At 33.1% G+C, this 21617-nt stretch overlaps 2 protein-coding genes across 3 annotated transcripts; one reads left to right on the forward strand and one right to left on the reverse strand.

The window, feature by feature from the left end:
* The first annotated feature begins 577 nt into the window (after positions 1–577).
* On the forward strand, positions 578–11038 carry LOC134249182 (uncharacterized). Of its 2 annotated transcripts, none has more exons than XM_062731557.1 (4): positions 578–1258; positions 4679–5089; positions 9859–10120; positions 10374–11038. In XM_062731557.1, the coding sequence occupies exons 2-4, from the start codon at positions 4739–4741 to the stop codon at positions 10433–10435; spliced, it is 675 nt and encodes a 224-aa protein (XP_062587541.1). In that variant the 5' UTR covers positions 578–1258; positions 4679–4738; the 3' UTR covers positions 10436–11038. The 2 variants fall into 2 exon arrangements, with proteins under 2 accessions (XP_062587541.1, XP_062587542.1); XM_062731558.1 differs by having other exon boundaries at positions 578–1172.
* Positions 11039–12574: 1536 nt separating this feature from the next.
* On the reverse strand, positions 12575–19805 carry LOC134249183 (monocarboxylate transporter 13-like). The gene is made up of 5 exons (XM_062731559.1): positions 19465–19805; positions 19023–19237; positions 18300–18443; positions 17405–18199; positions 12575–13285 (listed from the first exon to the last, which is right to left on the reverse strand). Exons 1-5 carry the CDS (start codon positions 19746–19748, stop codon positions 13053–13055), a joined length of 1671 nt encoding a protein of 556 aa, XP_062587543.1. The 5' UTR covers positions 19749–19805; the 3' UTR covers positions 12575–13052.
* Positions 19806–21617: the final 1812 nt, after the last annotated feature.

Below are 21617 nucleotides of genomic sequence, written 5' to 3' on the forward strand. Positions count from 1 at the left end.
GTAGCTGAATTTTGGTTGCAAATGAAAGTTAACGTTGAGGTAACGTTTAAACCTCAACGTTGTTTCAACCTTGACTGATGCAAAAAAAATTTGATTATATTGCTGCAACATTTTTAAATACTGTTTGATAAATATATACAAAATTTCTGTTTTGATTGAAAATGCGAGTATAGTTTGTCATTTGATGATTTAAACATCTTTAAAAATCAATAAGTAGAACAAACTTATTATATAACTGTATGTACACACGATATACTTGTGAGTGTTTTTCGATCAGATGAGAGAATTCCAAATGAGCTTGCCTATCCTAGAAAAAGATATGCGCCTGGATACCTGAAATGATGACAAACGAATTTGACGAATATAATTCTGCTGTTCATCATCTTCAAAAACTACACTTCTGCTTTTTGTCCCATACTTATTTCTGCAGTCATTGTTCGTGTTACTTAAAAGCCTATCTTGGGTAGATGTAAAATGTGAAAGCCTAGCTACATGACGTTCCAAGGATTGTCTTGAGTACATCACCCGTTTCAAAAGTTAATGAGCTGCTTTGATCATTCACCATACAAGTAGTTGACAGTAACTGGATATCATCTACCCATACGCGCAGAAAACCTAATGCCTTTACCGGGTTATAATGGCATGCTCTCATTAAAACCTTCAAATCAATGAAAATGACCGTCAAACGGATGTAGAGCAGATGTATTGTTGACAGTACTGAGTGACATATTGTTTTACGGTAATTAGTACCAGTATTTATTTTTGCGCAAGGTAGAGAGCAACAGACGACACACCAACTGTCGCTTGAAACATCCTTAGTTCGGAATGGCATGCTGTTACATACAATCTCGGTATTTGATTGATCAACATCATTAAAATGATTGACTTTTGAGAGGGGCCGGTATTAAAGAATGCATTCATCAATTATTGACTGGAGACATAATGTGCAATGGCAAAATAATCGACTTTGATTATCATTAAATTGGAATAACTGCTGTGTTTTTGTTTAGTCAGGCATGCATTTGCAAGAATGCAAAACATCATGTCTTTAACAGGAAAATTCTCGAGATTGGCCACATTATCATGTTGAAACTGGAATTTAGGTGTGCTATTCACTGTTTGCATATATAGTAATCTGGTGATGAAGAATCAATCAGAAACACTGCTTTGAGGTAAATTTACTATAATGGATGCTAGTTAGGATGACAGAGGACAGGTAAAATCAATTGATCCGCCGACATACTGAAAGGGACATTGGGTAAGACTTTTTCATCATATGTTGTGTTTTGTTTCCTGATATATTCAATAATACTGGTGGATGGGGATGAGGCATTTTTTTTGGAATTCGAATAGGAATTTTTATTTGGAATCGTCGAACCTTTAATTCTAAGTCGGCAAAGAATATACCATAAATATTTGTGAAGGCTATTGATGATGTACAATGCCAAGGTTAATATTGCTAAAAGAGCTAATTGATTTCCAAATATAGTTATTTGCAACAAGTGTACATTCTCGAGTCCAAGAGAAAGTTTAGCAGTGAGTTCAAGGATACGATATCAAAAGGATATCAAGGCCATGCACTGTTTTAAAAATTTAGTTTGCGACCAATCTTTAGCATATCTTGTTTAGACAAACAAAGTGTATATTCGGTAGTGCTGCATTTGTGACACTTACATGTATCCATAAGGATTGTTAAAATGTTCTGCAATTATGATGGTCTGGGCGAAAAGGATAGGCCACTTATTGCAATGTAATGAGAATTCCTTTGATCAGCTCTGGTCTTCGTTGTCTCCATGCTTGACGCATGTTTACAATCTGAATTACTAGTACTAAATTGGATATATTTTGATATTTTAAAATTGTCCCAAATTTTGAGGTCTCCTCTTATGTATAGAAATATACTGTCTGACTTCTTTTAAAAGAGCTTTCTGCTATCTTTATGGTTAAACAATCATAAATGGTTGTTCGGATAGCCATAATACTTGTACAGGAATTTGCAAGTACACGTATACGCTTTTGTACTTGAATATTTATTCCAAAGCAAGGTTTTTGATTGGGGCAATGGGTAGCTTTCGTCGTTCTAGAACACTTAACTTAATACAGCTTAGAACAATCAAACTATGCAGGAAACATATCTAGAACTCACTTAGGTCTCGACAGAAGGACAATTATAGCTAGTCTCAGATACAAATGTATATGAGAAAGTGGCGAGCATTGCGGTTAACTATCCATTAAAAGTATACATCGATAGCGTTTGAAATAAATATTCAATTTGAACGTCATTTTCCAAGAATTGCCAGAAGTAAACTAAAATCAATCTTGTCCAGACCCTTATAATGTCCTAAATGGCTGTATATAACTGTAGATTTATTGGAAAGAAAATTTAAACAGACAAAACCTTTGATTTACTACGACAATTTTTTGTCGTCACAGGTTTCAGGTTTTTAGAAATTTGTACATTTACTTGCTTGAAAGATGGCAACAGTTAATTAAACATGTATACATGTACATGTATTTTATGCCCATGACTTCATTTACCCTTCAAGTACGACATGGCCTTATATGCTTATCAATGCAATTTATGTTATGAATGCAATTTCTTTTCTTAAAACTATGATATTATTGTCACTTTTATATACGATGTACTAAGACATTTTACTAAAAATGACTAGAGCAGCAGCTTTCTATTTTGTGTAATCGTATTTTGTTATATGACCCCCTCATGACCATCCGTAGGCAATATCATATACACAATACAAAATAATTATTGTAAAAGTATATAATTTTATGAACTTCGGTCGACATTTTGATATAAATTAATTTCTTTTTATTTTAAGTTAACTTTTTATCTTCGGTCTAAACCTAATTGATAAAGTATTCGTTTTAAACAAAAACTTACTTTGAAATAAAAGAGTACTGATAAAGTTTGGAGCAATCAATGCCAACTTCCACCTAGATGTTAGCCCAAAAATGTAATATCTTATCCAAGCTTACCAATAAAACGGGACAAGATGAGTGTGTTAATCAACAATAATTTATGCTACATGTACATTCTACTAAAAATTACTCTAAAGCTACATGTACCTTTTGTACCATAACCTTAACCTTTTATTATCACAGTATTATTGTATTGTATTGTATTGTTTATTACCAAGAACCATACAGTTCATAGGTTTAACGTATATACATAAATCAGTTGTACAGTATATGTATAACAGCAATATCATTTGAACATTAAGTAAAGCAGGATAATAGAAAAATTTTACAAACTATTCATTCTAAATTCATAAAGCAGAAAATACACATTAATATAAGTTTACTTAGTTTAGTAATAGTAGTATTGAGGATAAAGTCGTTATATCAATTCAATTTACATCTGCTCTTAATTTTGTACATTTATAAAGATATTTTCCCAGTTTACATAACTCTGTTACATTTTTTGTCGACAACAATTGAACAATAAAGGTAGAGGGTTTTTGGTGATAATATTTTTTAATATACTCTTTTCTAACATTGGAAAAAAAAATGGACAAACCAGAATAAAATGATACTCGTCTTCAACCTGTGACATTGAACAAAATTTACATAATCTTTCTATTCTAGGAATATTAAAAAAGCTCTATCTCTAGTTGGTAGACAGACGATATTGACTGATATGTTGTGCATATTTTTGTGATATTGACCTTTTTAAATATAATTGTAAATCAAAACTATCACTTAAATGCTTATACAAAATGCATTCGGAGAACCTTCAAAATAATCGTGCTTCTTGTATGAACATGTCATCCAATCTTTGTTTCACCTCAAACAAAAAAAGTTTTTCATTAAGATTATTTTTACAGTTCCATGAATAACCAAAGCCTAATGTATCAACAAGTTCTTTTATATGTGACAACCAGCAAGGAAAAGTGTTAGATTCACACACATCTAACATTTCTTTGTATATATTTCTTAAAATACAATTATCGCTATTTTTTGATTTTAACCAATACTTCAGCATTAAAATTTTCTGTTCCATTGTAATGTACCTTTTAGTTCAAAATAAACCATAAACTTTTATTATCACAGTATTATGAAATACATGCACACATTAATTCCTCAAAAATGTTTTAGAACCATAACGGGATCTCGTAATAAAATATTATTATGGCAATTTGTTTAAAGAGACATGGCAATTTTTATGCACAAATTTCATCCAAATCCTAACTTTGTTCGGGGTCTATTGACTAAGCTCCTGAGAACAATTAAAAATATTCCAAATGTAGCGTCAAATGATACCTGTATAGTCCCAGAGGATTTTACCTGGATTCAATTTGCAGAAATGATTCATTATCCTTTTCACTTGAAATTGCTTTCAAATGCCGAAGAGTTTGAAAACTGCATGATCATACTGACAAGTGTGCAGTGGTTTGTGACATAATAGGTAATTTCTTAGAATTGAATAATATCCGTTTTAAAAATTGATTTTGAATTCATTTTTCAAGTTTTTTGTCAGCTGGTCTATTTGAGATTAAGATTTGTCATTGTTCCGGTAGAGAACTAATTTAGCTGGAGGAGAAACGAGAAATTCGCTGATTATAATTTCATGAGGACAACTTTGAAAGGGGTGATCAATACTTGTATTTATTGTATATATACCTAGAAATTTAAATGTTAAACTCTGTTTCTTGTATTTCAGTATTGGTGATATTAGAAATTGTAATGGTTGTCATCACAAAAGCCCACCCTCAAAAAATAGATGTTAACCATACATTTCAAAATGTCAGTCAATAATGGAGAACTGGCGAACAACGTTCATGATAAGAAACTTAAAGATGGCGGAATAATTCTTGGCAGTCCGGAAATTATACGATTGAAATTTACACCAAAACAAAATAGCCTTCCAATCAGTGTCGAGAGTGTGAACCCACTTCTCGACAATTTGGAAGACCGGAAGTTTCCTAAATTCCGGACAACTCTTTCCGAGCCGAATATCTTCGTAACCCCGGCACCGTCAACCGAAACAAGCCCAGAACATGTGATAGTTTTTCCTAAAGGATCAAATAGTCTGATCCAAGTTAACCAACTCTATGGGAAATACAAGAAAAAGGTAAGTAGACAAACCTTTTATGCATAAACAGGTTTATAGTTCAGTTGTAAAATATACTGCTGTACATTAAAGTTATAGCTGGTTTTAATAGATCACCAAAGTACATGTAATAGTGACTTGAAGTAAGTTGTCAATGATGACTTCATTGAAGTCGTTTTCATTTTCCTTTGATCAGTAAATGAAACAAAATATTCCCAGTTTATACCATGAGAATTAAGATCTTAATATTAATTAACGATCGATAGAGAACTTTGACCGTACATGACCATGCAAGAACATATATAATTGGATAATAATTATGGAAAAATTCATTTCATTATAATTATAATACATGTAATCTAAATCATCTGAATCTGAATAAGAACCATACTTTCTTTCACAACACCAGCAAATAAGAATTAAAAGTGAAAAATGAAGAATATATGTAAAGATCTGAGGTAAAATCTGGGTTACTAGAAAAAATGATTCTCATTCGATATGTCAAACTTGTGACAAGAAAAATAAAATGCGCGATGCATGGAAAAAATGATTCTCATTCGATATGTCAAACTTGTGACAAGAAAAATAAAATGCGCGATGCATGTAATATGTACTAAACAAAATGTATCACCGTCTCCCCACCCTTTTTTCAACCACTGTACATAATTTGAAATTTTGACCCGGCCCTGTAAATACTAGAAATTTTAGGCTACGACTTTTTGTCCAAATTACATGGCTACCCATTTCAAACTGTAAACGGTACTGCTCTTAATATAAAATAAGACAGAAATGCTCTTTTTCTTAAGCTACAAACAGTTGAGCAAGTATAGACAATAACATCGAAAGTTCAAACCTTATTATGAAATGTTACAAATTGTTCATTTCTAGAACATCTGGTTCACTATTTTTTGTTTGTCTGACTTAAAATAATGATTTTGTAATTAGTTATAATTGTCTTGTCAACCAAAAACAGCTGTTACAATTAGTCATGAATCCTACCGTAGATTGATGAATATAGTATATCAGTATTATGCATTTAAGCGTTGTTTTAATTAGCATTGTTTCATTTTTGTTTCCCCCTTAGTTCTGTTCTGATTCAGTGTTTTATTTTTGCTTTTCTTTAAGTCCCGTTGATAAGTTGAATCATTCAAAAACTTGATTTTAATTAATCATTTTAAAGACACTGTAGTAATATAATTCATTTTTCAAAATATGTTCCTTTCAATTACGTCGGTGCAATACTTGTAAATTAAACATATTTTTGGTTTTCAATAAATGATTTTTAATGTTATGCAAGAAAAGAGAAAACTTCATTGACATGTACACCATGACTAAAAAGAAATAGGAATTGCTAGACCTTTTGAAATTAGCACAAAACAAGAATGCAAAAATTGGATTAAATCTTATTGATTTTTGAAAACTTTCATTGACAAACTCTGTATTATAGCGATAGAAGCTTTACCAACACCTGTGTATTTTCCTAGGCTTCAGTAACAGGTCGCGTGCTAAGTTCCAAGACTGGGTCTTAAATTGTATTTTAAAGACCATTGTAACATCTTATCCATAATAAAACTAACGTGTTGGATATTCATGCGTTTGGTATCACCAAAAGTCGTTCGTCTATTGCTATGCATGATTAACTTTTTTATCGTTTCGACATTAACAACATCTCGGCTTAGAAATGGATTTCAAATCTGTCAAATTCTAAAATGAATTAATAAAATGGGTTTTCTATTTAATGGCCTTTGTTTCGTTCTGAACATTTTGCAGCTGTCGACACCATTTGCTTCAAAGAAATAATATCCGCGTTGCTTTTGCTTTCTTTTATAAAATAGTCTGTTAGTTACAGATGTGGGGCCTTGTCTTGAGACTCAGATAAAGGTACATTTCAATTATAAAATGCGGGATAATTTCAAAATTGTGGTAAGTCAAAATTGTTTTGTTTTTATCAGATATATACCATATTCAGAGAGTATTGAACGCGGTTGAGATAGAATATCTTGCTGTCATCTTTCAGTAAACTTTTCATTCCATCCAAATTAAAAAGAAAAAAAATAATTTAAATTAGTTTTAAACCATAGTAATTCCATGTTGAATGTCAATATACAATGTATATATGCTCTCCTTCCTCAAAGAGCCCAAATGTCATATAGTACTTTAATCTAGGCTTCTTTGATTGCAATTTTACTGTTGATTTGTATTTTCAAATGTGTATCATTACTGATAAAATGTCCTCTAAAAGGGAAATTTAAAGTGATTTTAAGGCTTTCTTAAATACATGCATAACATCTAGCTAAAGGTTCTTCAGATTAGAATTTTTTTTAATTATCTCATGATTTTCTGATAAATAAATTCAAATGATTATACCCGTAGAATTTTTTCTTTAAAGAATCACGGAGAGAATGTATATTAAAAGCTTAAAAAGACATATGCATATATTTAAACTGTATTGAAAGCAGTAAACTGTATGAAAGAAGTGATCAGAGAGAGAGAGAGACAAGAGAGAGAGAGAGAGAGAGAGGAATTACTGACTTCATCACCGTATCCTTCCTCATTAATGGTTTGTCGCTCTTCGTTACAATAACATCGTATTTGCTAATTGAAGTGCCCGAGGCCCAAGGCATTACGGGTTTAAGAAAATAAAGAACTTCCGTTTAATTTCATCTCTATATTTGGCAGAAAAATCTTTGATGTCAGTGAATTCATTTTCATGTAAATTTCTAATAGTAATAAAAACAATCAGAGAAATATTCGGTGTTGTTCCGAAAAAAAAGTTATTCTCTCAAAATCGATCCGTAATGGATGATTTTATTATAGATTTTTCATTAGAGGATGAAAAGCACAGTCTCAAAGGGAATTTCCGTTGTACTTTTTATCCAGTGCTTTGATTTCCTTATTTATCATCGTTTTCTAGTTCCTGATCAAATTTTACTATGGAATTGCCGTATTATAGTGGTCTTGTCCAATCTTTTACATAAATGTACATTGTATTTTGAATTTAAGAACTCTTTACAGTGAAAAAGGTGAAGATAACGAACAGAGATTGATCTAAAAAAATCTACAAACAATAAAATAATGTAAAGAGGGATCAACACGGATCACTGGAAATGCTAGCTAGAGGTGGGGTGAAGTGCTTAGGAGGATAAAGCAATCCCTTTTGACAGGTCACACCCGCCGTGAGCCCTATGTATTAATCAAACAGACATCCCGTAGTCAAATCAGTCGATAAAACAAAGGCCTAATAAGTCATTATACCCCCTGTTTGAAAAGCGGGAGGGTATATAGTAATCGGTATGTCCGTCCGTCCGTCCGTCCGTCCGTCCGTCCGTCCATCCGTCTGTTACGCTTTGGGGTACCCATCTCTTATCCGCAACTCCTCTCATACCACTGAAGGAAATTTAATGAAACTTTCATAGAATCTTTATTACATATTGCCATTGTGCACTTTCTATTTTACTTTTTGATCTGACATATATTTTGGATTTTCCAGAGCAAAACATGGACACTGCCATTATATTTATATGGGAGGCGGGGGGTATCATTTAGTGAGCTCATTTATCACAGTACCTCTAGTTGGTATTAGAATGTTTGCTAAAAGTCGACCTTATATTTGTTGACATGGCTTATACTAGACAAGTATAATTACGAAAGAAATTAAGAAATGCTGACTCTAACGTAGGTTGTTAAAATCCCTGTAACATCAACTTATCTGTCAGTAGCTGGTCTCGGGTTAAAACTGATCCTACTCGGAGCATGCTCTTGTTTATCAAATGATGTAGTGGATGTAAACACCAAAGGCTGGTGATAGCGGGATATTGCAACATAAATAAGGAAAGTTGACGATTGAAAAGTTAAACTCATTGCGGTTGTCAACCAATTTAGTGTTTAGTTTAATGTTACGTCTACAACCAGTCAAACACCCAAATATGAAACAGATGTGGCAGAGGCTATGGTGCCTTTAACTTCTAGTTGACTGGGATATAACGAATCGACATTTGAATACTAGTAATACACTTAGTAGCAATTGTTGATAGATAATGCAAACTCAATATACTAGTCTCTCTAGCAAAGTCCAGTTGAAGGCCACTTTAAGAGATTTATTTTTATTATTAAGAAGTATTTTTGTTTGTTTATTTTTAACGTCTCTCTCGAAAATATTTCTCTAATATGGAGACGCCCTCGTTAGCAGGTGGAGAGTTGAGTATGTTCGGCAGTGAGGAGTCTTTTTCGTGCCGGTAACTACTGCTACAAGAGACCTACGTACATGTATTATATGGTCTCATCCGAAGAACCGCGGTCTCCACATCCAACCTTGGGATACGACCCCCTACCGTTCATGGTAAGTCAGTCAGTAGAGCACTGGCTCCTTGATCGGGAGGTCTTGAATTCGAGTCTCGGCCGCGAGTGACCTAGGTCACACAGAATGGATAGAAACTGTTCATTCGCCATGCGCTCGGCACGTGAAGTGAAAGTTGCGGGTCCTTCGGATGAGACCTTAAAAACCGAGGTCTCGTGTCGCGGCTTGCGTTGGCACGATAGATACCTCACTGCTCTATGGCCATGACTTCCAAGTAAAAGTCAAAATTTACATGCAACCCTTCACTGGAATATATGTTTACGTCTCTTCATGAGTGAAAAAATTCTCGAATGGGATGTTAAACAACATAAATCAATCAACCAATCAAAAGTGTTTGAATTGTTTTATCATATCGTAAAGAAAGTATTTGTTGAACAACATGTAATTACATATGTAAACCAAAACATGCATTTTCTTTTTCTCTATTTTCAAGTCGTCACAGGATTTTTCGAATCCCGCTTTTGAGCCTGACGACGGATTGGCGGAGGATCACCACTTTACTGACATAGTGGAACACGTTCTGAGACAGCCCCTAAATGGAAGATATGTTCATCCATACGGACAAGGAAATTTATACAAGGCCATTTTGGTCGGCGAGAAAACCAAACTACCTCAAAGCGCTGGAAAACTTGTATTCTGGACAGTCTTTCTACTGATGATGGTGGGAATAGCTTGCTCAATCATTCTTCTGGCTGGTAATTATAACAAGTTGATAAGATCATTTTAAGTTTGAATCGTATAGGCGTATCCTGGAACGATTCAACCAAGCATGTCTTTCATTTTATTGTCTGTTGTTACTTATATCAAGTTGAAATTGTCTCTCTGACATACCTCGCAATTTATTTTATTTTATACAAAATAATTGGTTAGTACTGGTATATATAGCGTTGGCTTTCACTAACAGTAACGTATTATCAATTTTATGTGCATCTTGTTCCATTGACACAGAAACCTATAAATCGGACCAGTCTTTGCTGTCCTCATCAAATAATACTACGAAGCGGCGGTGACGAGATTTCTGCACAAGGGCAGTCACACCCGTGAAAAATCTTGTCTATCGACGCCAACGTGATCCGATCAAGTGACGCTGAGCTTACAGTTTGAAACTTACAGGAATAATACACATGCACAAAAATGAGGTGGAATATGAAGTATATGATGGTGCATTTCTCAGCAAAAGGATCAAATCAACACTCCGTGAGACGTTCAGACGTACGTTTCAACGTAACGTACGTACATACAGATAAAGGAAGGACCAATATACTTGTACTCGATATCTTTGCATAAGAGGAGACTTTTTTGTCTGTAACACGTGTTCAATTTATTGTTAAAGGAAAAGGCAATGCTTCCTCTATTTTCCTAAAAGATCTTGATAATTTCTATGGAATTGCCAATTCTTAATTATGAATTCGTTCCGAATCTGTGTTATAGAAAAATTTGCTGTTATATATTTTTTTTAATGTTACAATATTATAGTTCCCCGATCTCTGATGATGTTGAGTGCACTGTAAAAATCAAGTGCACTTACATCAATTGTACAAGCATATCATTTGTTGGATCTCTTATACTATTTATTTTTTTTCATATAAAATAAAATTATTGGAGAAATTGTATATATTTTATATTACAGAAATAGAACATAACTAACGTCAAATACTATAAATTATTATCGAATTAACGAAACACACCTTTAATATATGAGTTTATCACTTGCTAAGGTTTAACTGATGGTTTTGTTGCAAAAGAGCGTTAATAATTTTGTTCCGTTTTTTTTTTTTTTGGTCAAAATATTATGCATAGTTATCCCCTCTGAAATAACTTAAATTGCTAATTATTAACCTGAAAAAAAATCACATGATCGTACCCCTCCATTCCAACTGTTTCATTCCCATGAATTGTAAAGAATTTTAGGTATACTAAGCATACCTGTAAATACATTATTAAAAACACAAATATACACGAGAAGCACTGACTTTTAGGAAGGAATTATATATTTCACACAGTTTTCTTGTTCTTAAGCGAAGCCACTCATGCAGAAAGCTAAAATGTTCTGATGAAAACGCCATTTCTAACCAAGTGATTGATCAATATTAAATCCTGTATATTTGCAGACAATTTTATATTTCAAATGAAATATGAATAATGCATTTTCAATGGTCTAATATTCACTTGTCCAAAATAAATAATATTTGGAATATATCAATTGTTTACGGTGGTATATTTAGGACACGCATTTATTTTTTTTTTAAATACCAGAAAAAAAAATTATCTTGTGAAAACGACATAATTATCTTGTGAAAACGAGATATTATCTTGTGAAAACGACTTATTATCTTGTGAAAACGAGATATTATCTTGTGAAAACGAGATAATATCTTGTGAAAACGAGATATCATCTTGTGAAAACGAGATATTATCTTGTGAAAACGACATAATTATCTTGTGAAAACGAGATATTATCTTGTGAAAACGACTTATTATCTTGTGAAAACGAGATATTATCTTGTGAAAACGAGATAATATCTTGTGAAAACGAGATATTATCTTGTGAAAACGAGATATTATCTTGTGAAAACGAGATATTATCTTGTGAAAACGAGATAATATCTTGTGAAAACTTGTGAAAACGAGATAATATCTTGTGAAAACGAGATATTATCTTGTGAAAACGAGATATTATTTTGTGAAAACGAGATATTATCTTGTGAAAACGAGATAATATCTTGTGAAAACGAGATATTATCTTGTGAAAACGACATAATTATCTTGTGAAAACGAGATATTATCTTGTGAAAACGACTTATTATCTTGTGAAAACGAGATATTATCTTGTGAAAACGAGATAATATCTTGTGAAAACGAGAAATTTTCTTGTGAAAACGAGAAATTATCTTGTGAAAACGAGATATTATCTTGTGAAAATGACTTATTATCTTGTGAAAACGAGATATTATCTAGTGAAAACGAGATAATATCTTGTGAAAACGACTTATTATATTATGTCGTTTTCACAAGATACTATCTCGTTTTCACAAGATAATTATGTCGTTTTCACAAGATAATTTTTTTCTGGTATTTAAAAAAAAATAAATGCGTGTCCTAAATATACCACCGTAATTGTTGGATGAAATAGCTTTCCATTAATGAAACTATGTATCATTTGAGACTATGTTCTATTAATTATTAATGTATCGTGCTTGATTACTTATTTATTTATTTCACTCATGGATGCAAAATGTCTGTTGATTCTACACATGAATATGTATACCAAAATATCAATACCTGAGAAGAATTTACACTATTATTAGCTAATACAATTTTCGCTTTGCAGAATTTATTTCTCTTTTCAGCTTCACCTTTCCCGATTTAAACTACATATACATGTAAACCATCTGCTCACTCATATAAAATGTTTCTTTCACCTCTTATGATTTTCCAAATTATTAATAGATGTACCTGTATTTGATAAGTAAATTACTAACAATTATAGCATAGCTTGCTGAACAAAACGGATAAAAAAAGAAACTTGACAGATTTATAAAGGAATTAGAGAATTTATGCCATTAAGTGTTATCTCTCTTATCATCGTATCGATGAACCTTAAACCCTTTGCATCCTTTCTTGTGTTCACAAAGCAAATCCAAAGTCAACACTTCTCCTCCAGGGTAGGATACTGGATCGTCGTCGTGATTTCCGGCGCGCCTGGACGTCTATCTCCATGTTGAATTTGGACATGGGATCAACGCCATGCCGCTTATGGTATATTGCGGCCAAGGTGAATATTATGCTAGCCAAGAAGGAACTTCCAGCACCCGACAATATTCCGTAGTTGTAAGACCCAGAGATGTCTCGAAAATACCCTGTTAAAATAGTGAAAATATCAGAAATATCTAGAAAAGCCATTTACACAAATTAATATTTTATTAAAAGTGATGTCTCAAGTAATAATCTGTGCAAAATTATCAGAAAAAATGTTTCGTATTAAGTAATTAAAAAAAACCCTATATATTAGTAGCTCCACTCATTGTTGTCCTGATCATACAGCAAATAGCATAATGCAAATTTCATTAGCATCACTCATAATTTAATCTCTTTGATTTTTTTTGTTTTAATGCTCTGCATTTAAGGTATAAAATCCAATACATCTTCTGCCTTCGTTATCATGCTATTGTCGGCCACGGATTAATAACAAAAATACACACTTTTGGCCATTAAATTAATAATGAAAGACCGTTATGTACAATGTAAATATAAAGTCACAATTGTTCCAGTTAAAGAGGCTGTAAAGTGTTTTAAGAAATCAAAAGAACAAATTCTTTTCCAAATCTCCCTCCCTTTCAAAGTTTAGACTTGACAACATTGAAATTTTGTAAAATTCAAGAATCATACGTATTTTGTAGAATTCTGTCGTATCTAGCTGTGAGAGATATACTATGATCAAGCATAAAACTACTCGTTAATGCACATAACTGTTGCTGGGGGTTGATTCTCAGGACATCAGGTGATGGAGCGTAACTCATTAAATAGCAAGGGTGCTTTATATCAGACATCATCCAAGAGGAGAGGTAAATCAAGTCATGGCCATGTCCGTGAATGACACTTTGTTGTAACGAGTTGCAATTGTTCTCTCGAAAAAAAGCTTCAAATCCTATTGTTCAGCTAACAAACATCTTAATTCAGCATGACAAATGTTTTTTTTTTCTACCAAAACAATAGAAAAAATGTTTTATTTATAATCTCTCCATTGTTTCCCCCCTACCTTTCTTTTTTAGATGCTCGTTTCATAACATACAGTAACTATTTTCTAGGACATTCTACATTGTTCTACACGTTCTAAATATACTATATCCATTAGTCGAGTAATCTAAATGATACAAGTACTTTGCATATGTCACACAATAATTTATAAACCGTATAAACGTACATTACATGTATCACACGTACCTGTTACATCTGGTTTCACTGTCTACAGCAAAGACACCTCTGGTGAAAGTTCATAGGGTATTGGGGGACTTTAGCAATTAAATTTCGTTACAATTTCGATTTTACGAAAACATTTTTTATTCTTTAGTTCTAAGGAATGTGGTATTAAAAACACACTTTGGTACATGTAAATGTATGATCATACAGTGTTGAAACAGTATTTACTGAGTAATCAATTAAATTTATAGTGGTAAAAGTGGAATTTTTAAAAACGCATAAAGAAGACCTTACATAAAGGAATGGCCTGACTACCCTTGGCATAGACTAGCCCAAAGATATATAAAGCGAAGTTTTGGGAAAGTCATGCATTCAGAAGCTAGTCGAAGAAATAGAAGCCGAGAGAAAAAAATTGTAGGATTAAAGCTGAACAATTTCGTCAGACGGGTATATAAACCGTTCGATTTCGTTAGCAATCGAACGGTTTAGAAACCCATCTGACGAAAGTGTTCAGCTTTAATCCTACAATTTTTTTTTCTCTCGGCTTCGGTTTCTTCGACTAGCTTCTGTAATTTACAACCGATTGCACACTCGAATCTCATAGCCGACATATAGTACTCATTTCGTGGTCTTAGATTTTTTGCTTTATTCCTTGTTTTTATGTGCATTTTCTGTTTGTAAATACTGTATTGACCTGTATTTTCATGATAGTTTTGTCCTGTTTTGGAAAAATTGAGTAAAATTTGATAATTTCATCGAGAGCAAGTAGCACGACAGTGTAAGTTGTACGTCTATACACTCGTCGGATCTTTACAGCGAAATACATTGAACTGATATTTATTAAGCGATCTGCTCCTTATATAGGGGTTGTAGGGAGAGCGTTGTAGAACGGGAAATATGGCGGACTATGCCTTTTTACGAGCAGTGTTCAGCTTTAAGTAGTAAGGGTAAAAATGGAATAGAAACACTCGTGGCAAGTATATAATCCTAAGGAATTGATGTTTAGTTCTGGGTGTAGTAACGGAAGAAGATGGGAGACACCCAGTTCTCTATCAACAGGAACCTAGGGGGAGAGACACGGTGCAAATAGTCCACGTTTGATTTTCCCTCATATTGAACAGTCCTTATTATAACTCCTATCATTGATTTATTCGTGTTTTTAATTGAAATTTATAAATATGTCATTTAACCTATTAGTCAAACCCATAAGGTTAGTTCTGCAACTATCATTAGCTGTTGGTTATTTAAATTCTGTTTATAACATCATCAGCATGGGAAAATTAAACACTACCGGTGAATTTTGACACTAACAGTTGGCGTTGCATCAACGCTAAAGTTTTTTTTTTTTTTTTGATTTATATAATTGTCTGTTCTATTACAGTCACTGCATAATATACTCGATAAGGCTCAGGTAGATGTAGTATACAAATATATCTATTATCTTGCTCTCGGGAAGACAAAGGAATACATTTCCAAACTGGTTCAAATTGTTATATGAATTATGGACAAACAGATAAATACGTCTTCTTTGGCGTTAATACTTTAAAATGGCATTAGTTATGGCAAGCCCTTTTGCTATTTATTCGGAAAATAAAATTTAACTTAAAATTACAGAGATATCTCTCATTTTAGAGAGATATCTCTTTAAAAATAGAGATATCTCTCAACTTAAAGAGATATCTCTCATTTTGAAGAGATATCTCTATGAGAAAGAGATATCTCTTAAACTTAGAGAGATATCTCTAATACTTAGAGAGATATCTCTTTTTTATTAGAGAGATATCTCTTCCACTTGAAAAGATATCCTTTTCTCCTTGACAGATATCTCTTTCGTGAAAAGAGATATCTATTAACGTGAAAGAGATATCTCTTTTACTTTTGGAGATATCTCTCAAGGATAAAGAGATATCTCTTAAAGTAAAAGAGATATCTCTCTTAGTTTATCTTAAGAGATATCTCTTAAAGTGAAAGAGATATCTTTCAAAAGTGTCTTAAAGAGATATCTCTTTCACTTTAAGAGATATTTCTTTGTCGCAAAGAGATATCTCTATACATATTTTTTATTTAAATTCCATTTCAAATGACTTCGCCCTTTACCGGAAGTAAACTTTTTATTGACGGAAGTATAGTTTATTATTTCATAAGCTGAGAAAATTCGATCCCTTGCATATGCTTACTTTCGTTTTCGTGAATATTAAACTTTACGCATTTTTATCAACGAAGTTGCCACTATTATTTTTTGGGGTTTTTTTTTTATCAAAAGGGATTTATAGCATTTTTGTCTACACAGTGCATGTATTATTCAGGGTAACTCCTTGCTTAGTCTTTTTTTTCTTATAACATAGAAACTATTTAAGAGACTTTACTTCCTGTTTCGCTTTCGTTTTAAGGTGGAGAATTAATTATTCTATTTTAAGCATCACTGGAAAAGAGATTTGTCTTTCATTAAAAGAGATATCTCTGAAGCTCATAAAGATATCTCTTTTTAAAAATCTAAAGAGATATCTCTTTAACTAAGAAAGATATCTCTTTTAACCTTGTTAAAGAGATATCTCTCTAACTTGAAGAGATATCTCTCTCGCTTAAAGAGATATCTCTCTAGCTTATAAAGATATCTCTCTAAGTGAAAGAGATATCTCTCTTACAAAAAGAGATATCTCTTTTGTTTAAAGAGATATCTCTGTAAGGTATAAAGATATCTCTTTTAGATAAAGAGATATCACTATAAACTAAAGAGATATCTCTTTATGTTAGAGAGATATCTCTCTTATTGAAAGAATTTTTTTATTTCACGAATAAATAGTAAAAGGGCTTGCCATAATTAGTTGTTGAAAATGCTAGCCAAGATTGAAACATCTTAGACCAAATGAAAACTTTTAAGTACACATTCACAGAGAGAAAGATCGACAAACACGGACCTCCAAAACATCGGAGGTGGGATCAGGTGCCATGGCGGAGTGAGCATCCCCTGTTGACTTGACACACCCGTCGTGTTCTCCTTGTCATGATCAGGAAATAACGGAAAACTTAACAGATAACTTAAAAAGACATAATTTTACCTGACACTGGAGCACCAATGGTGTTAGCGATACCGTTAACAGCTAGAACCATTCCGTATCCAGTCGGGTAATTCTCGTCACCAACGAGATGTAAAGTCGTAATTGATATCACCGTCACCACTCCTCCAAGTGCTGCGCCGTAACACGCAACAACAATGGCGTTCAGTACATAAGTATCCATCAGAGGAAGAATGGCAAGCGCGACAGACCCACATGCTGAAAATATTGCTGGTATGGCTAGTTTTGGAAGTGTTGGGCTCTGGGCCATTAACCCAGGAATAAAACGGAAGAGTGAACTTATGATGTTCATCCCAGAATATAGCCATACTACAGAGGTTCTATCGAAACCTTTCTGTTCAAAATAGTCTACGAAGAAAATCAAAAATGCATTAAACGACGTCAACACAAATGCTAAGGAAAGACAGTATGCTAGGAACACCTTGTTCTTTGCTAATGTTTGAAATCTATAAAGGCAGATACATTGCGATCCCTTGTTCTCGTTTTCAACGTCAAGGTCAACCTGAGAATCTGCTGAACTCTTAGATGTTTTTATGCTGGAGGATGGGCCGGACATAAGCCCGCAAGCCAACTGGTTCAAAACAATTCCAGAAACGATCAAAAGACATCCTCTCCATCCAAACATATGTGTAAAATACTGGAGAAGCAACGGAAAGCTCAGTGCACCAATGCCTGATCCCATAGAAATTATTGCCAGAAACATAACCTTTTCCTTTTGAGAAAAGTTTTGAGATATACTCGTTGATGCACAAATCACGTTTAGAGAAAATCCAGCACCTAAAAAAGAAGAAAGGATTTTCAAAATAACAAAGTTTTTTCTTGAAAAGTTGCAATTACATGTATATTAAGAAATCATTAAAACACCTCGATATCTGACCTGCCATTACTCCTATGAAGATGATTAAAAATTCTAAATTAGGGGCTACAAAACAGACTCCTATTCCGACAGCTGACAGCAAAGCTCCACAACATCCACAGATTCTTGTTCCAAATCTGGAAACTAAGGTTCCAGTAACCAAACCTACCAAAAAGTATTATTTGCGAATGCAGAAATTCAAAATGCGTAAGTTTACTTTGAAATTCTTTGATCATTTAAATAAGATGGGATTTTACTCATCGAAACTAATTTCAGTTAGTTTAAGTTATATAGACTATCAAAATATTTTTGATATGAAAAGTAAACAAAGCATTATTGGCATTACGATATATATATATTGCTAAAAGGTAAGGATCTTAAAAGTTAAAGCATATTTATGTACTGATCGAGTCTGTAATTTTAACTGGATTTTCTTACATTTTTTTTTTTGTTAAGCTATTTTGCAATACCAAAGCACTGTAATTATAAAGTACTTATGGGTTTAACATTTACTTATAATTATTAGGGAATGTAGGAATAATGATGTTATGTGCCTTTTGAAGTAACTATCTGACATATAAACAATATAAATTATATATATTAATCGTAGCCTGCTTTATGTGCAAGCATGTATTAAGTACGCAGTATGTTTAACTTATCTTCTACTGAAAAATTATAATATATACACATTTCTGTATCTAATGTCTACTCATTAACAGTCCTTTGTGCAACGATTTCATTTACCTCCAATAAAAAAAGTTCCGGTACAAACGGACTGAACCAAGGACGTCTCCGCCTTGGTTCTTCCAAAGGCTTGCAAGAACTCCACAAATAGAACAGACATATTGAAAGGAAATCCACCCGTTATAAACATATTTACAAAACTGCTCACAAACACGAACCATTTTCTGAATTCTTTAGCTTTTTGGTCGTCTTTTCCTGGTAATGTATCGTTTTGACTAATGGAAGAGAATTGCAACAGGTATATGGAACAAAAAATTGGAATAGTATATATTTTATGCTAAAAAATCTTAATAGAATGTTAGTTTTATCCAAAAAGTATGATTGATACATTACTTTCAAGATTCTTACAAATAAATTAAGTTAAAGGCATCCATTGAGTTAATGCAAATCGATGGATTGACGACTAACCTAATACCATTATAATAATGAAAAGTAATCTTACTCAATTAAAACAGAACTCCCTCTTCTCTGATAATGGTGTGCCTCCACTGAGGACTGACCGTTGCTAGGGATGACATCTTTGACGTCTAGCTGATTCTTGAACCGAAACACCCCATTAATTGACTGGTCAACGTAATCTTCTTCTCGGTTCAGTACTGAGTGAATTCGGTCCGATATTTCTCGGACCACTGACGACTTTCGTCGAGAGGCATATCTTTGATAATCGCGATCACTTTCAACATTAATACTAAAAATTTGAACAACTTTGTGGTCGTTTCCTGTCATGCTTTCCAAACGTTAGCAGCTCTAGTAGCATATTTGTTGAAACATAGTATCTACTTTTAAAAATGTGTAAAAGTTCAAGATTTAGAAAGTCATACCTGACTGTTTAATTAATGCAAAATCATGACCTTACGACAACTTAGGGGGATAAACATCATTCATTGAAATAGAGTTCGTGTGATTTTGATATTAAGAAAAAGCACTGGTATTTTAAGTTTGCTTGAGTTTAATTATATATAAGTAAACTAGAATGGACTCTATTGTTATTACAATCTTTTGCTAAAAGCAGCCTTCATTTACATAGAGCTAGGTTTGGGGATAAGTTGCAAAGTTGTTAGCCAAAGGGTTAAACTTAGAGCTGGAGTTCAAGTTAGGATGTGAGAGTTAGACTTTAAATAACGTTAGCGTTAGGGCTTTGATGTGGATCAGGGTTGATCAGTCTTTTGACTGTTAAATATTAATAAAATAAAGCCTTATTAGTATAAAAACCACATATTTGATGAAGCGCATTTGGAGAACAGGTTATATTTTCAATACTATGCATAAAGGAGGGGGGTTCCAAAGGTTCGCGAACTCTCTTTATTTACAATACAACTATTCAGATTAGAATAAAATATGGCACACCTATATTCATGCACATGTTTTATAAATACCCTAATTATGAAAAGTAATATTTTTCTTCATCATCGAGACATCACATTGTGAAAATGACGTCAATATGTAGGTGACTCGTGACAAAAAATGGTTGTCACTGTCTTACTTGAGCAAAGAACGGCTGTAAAGTTTAACGTATAACTTGGAAATTCCTTTGAAGTATCTTATGATAATTTGTACAAGATTTATGAAGACAACAGACTTTTCAGACTTTCAATCATAAATTGGATTGTTTTAGTGAACAGAGGGAAATGGTTAAAAATGACATTTGTTTTATGGCCAAGCGAAAGCAAGCTGGGGATAAGATGTGTCTTTTGTTAGCCAATTTGTTATGAAAGATTGCGAAGTAACAGCTAGAAAAATTATTGAATATCGTAACAAATAACATTATTATTAAATCCCTATCATATCTTATAATTTAGACTTTTAACATATTGAATATGATATAGCGTAAAAAGAAGGCCCCCACAACTACAATATATCAATATTGGATAAACGATGTTAACGTTCTTGGGACAGAAGACTCGGGTTGTGATGGTCACCATGTTCTTTCTGGGAAAGAATATCCTTATCCAACCATCCTACTTCCGAAATTTGGTCATTTCTGATAAATGTACTGTTCTTGTTATAAAAATCAACTTGCATGGTAAGAAATATAATGCTCGGAAAAATATTTAACGTCGATGAACAGAATGCTTCAGAGCATGTCACATGACCATCTGGATCACGTGATTGGCAAATGACAGAAGGGTGGCAGATATTCATTAAAATCAGAGAAGGCTACTTTAAAAAATAACGAACACTGAAACTTAATTCTCGTTCTCTTAAGTCTCGTTTAAAGTCATCATTTCGTAAGTTCTATGGTCGATACAATGACCTTGTCAGCAAATACAGTTTATCATTGAGTCAAATGCTGACTGACGTTTTTCATACCATTTGTTAGTCCATTATTTATACACTAAATTGACGACGGATTTTCCCGTTATTTTCCGATCATGGCAAGGAGCACACGACGGGTGTGAACGGTCAGCAGGGGATGCTCACTCCTCCATGGCACCTGATCCCATCTCTGATATTTCGGAGGTCCGTGTTCTCTCTCTGCTCCTATTTTGTATTGTTTTATGGACTTTGAGAGATTGAATACTGTACGTTTTCTTCATATACTTCTTGGAAAACAAGGCAGGCATTTGTATCATCCAGTACTAATACATTATAGGA

Source organism: Saccostrea cucullata, unplaced genomic scaffold (assembly GCF_032062105.1).
Source record: "Saccostrea cucullata isolate Sc308-1 unplaced genomic scaffold, CSIRO_AGI_Scuc_v1 ctg25, whole genome shotgun sequence".
NCBI classification, from domain to species: Eukaryota; Metazoa; Mollusca; class Bivalvia; order Ostreida; family Ostreidae; genus Saccostrea; species Saccostrea cuccullata.

Coding starts and splice junctions, on each gene's coding strand:
- LOC134249182 (XM_062731557.1), top strand. CDS start 4,739: ATGTTAACCATACATTTCAAAATGTCAGTCAATAATGGAGAACTGGCG. Junction 5,090..9,858: donor ATGGGAAATACAAGAAAAAG/GTAAGTAGACAA, acceptor TCTATTTTCAAG/TCGTCACAGGATTTTTCGAA. Junction 10,121..10,373: donor CTCAATCATTCTTCTGGCTG/GTAATTATAACA, acceptor CCATTGACACAG/AAACCTATAAATCGGACCAG.
- LOC134249183 (XM_062731559.1), bottom strand. CDS start 19,748: ATGACAGGAAACGACCACAAAGTTGTTCAAATTTTTAGTATTAATGTT. Junction 18,444..19,022: donor CGGAACTTTTTTTATTGGAG/GTAAATGAAATC, acceptor ACTTTTTGGTAG/GTTTGGTTACTGGAACCTTA. Junction 18,200..18,299: donor CTTCATAGGAGTAATGGCAG/GTCAGATATCGA, acceptor CTTCTTTTTTAG/GTGCTGGATTTTCTCTAAAC.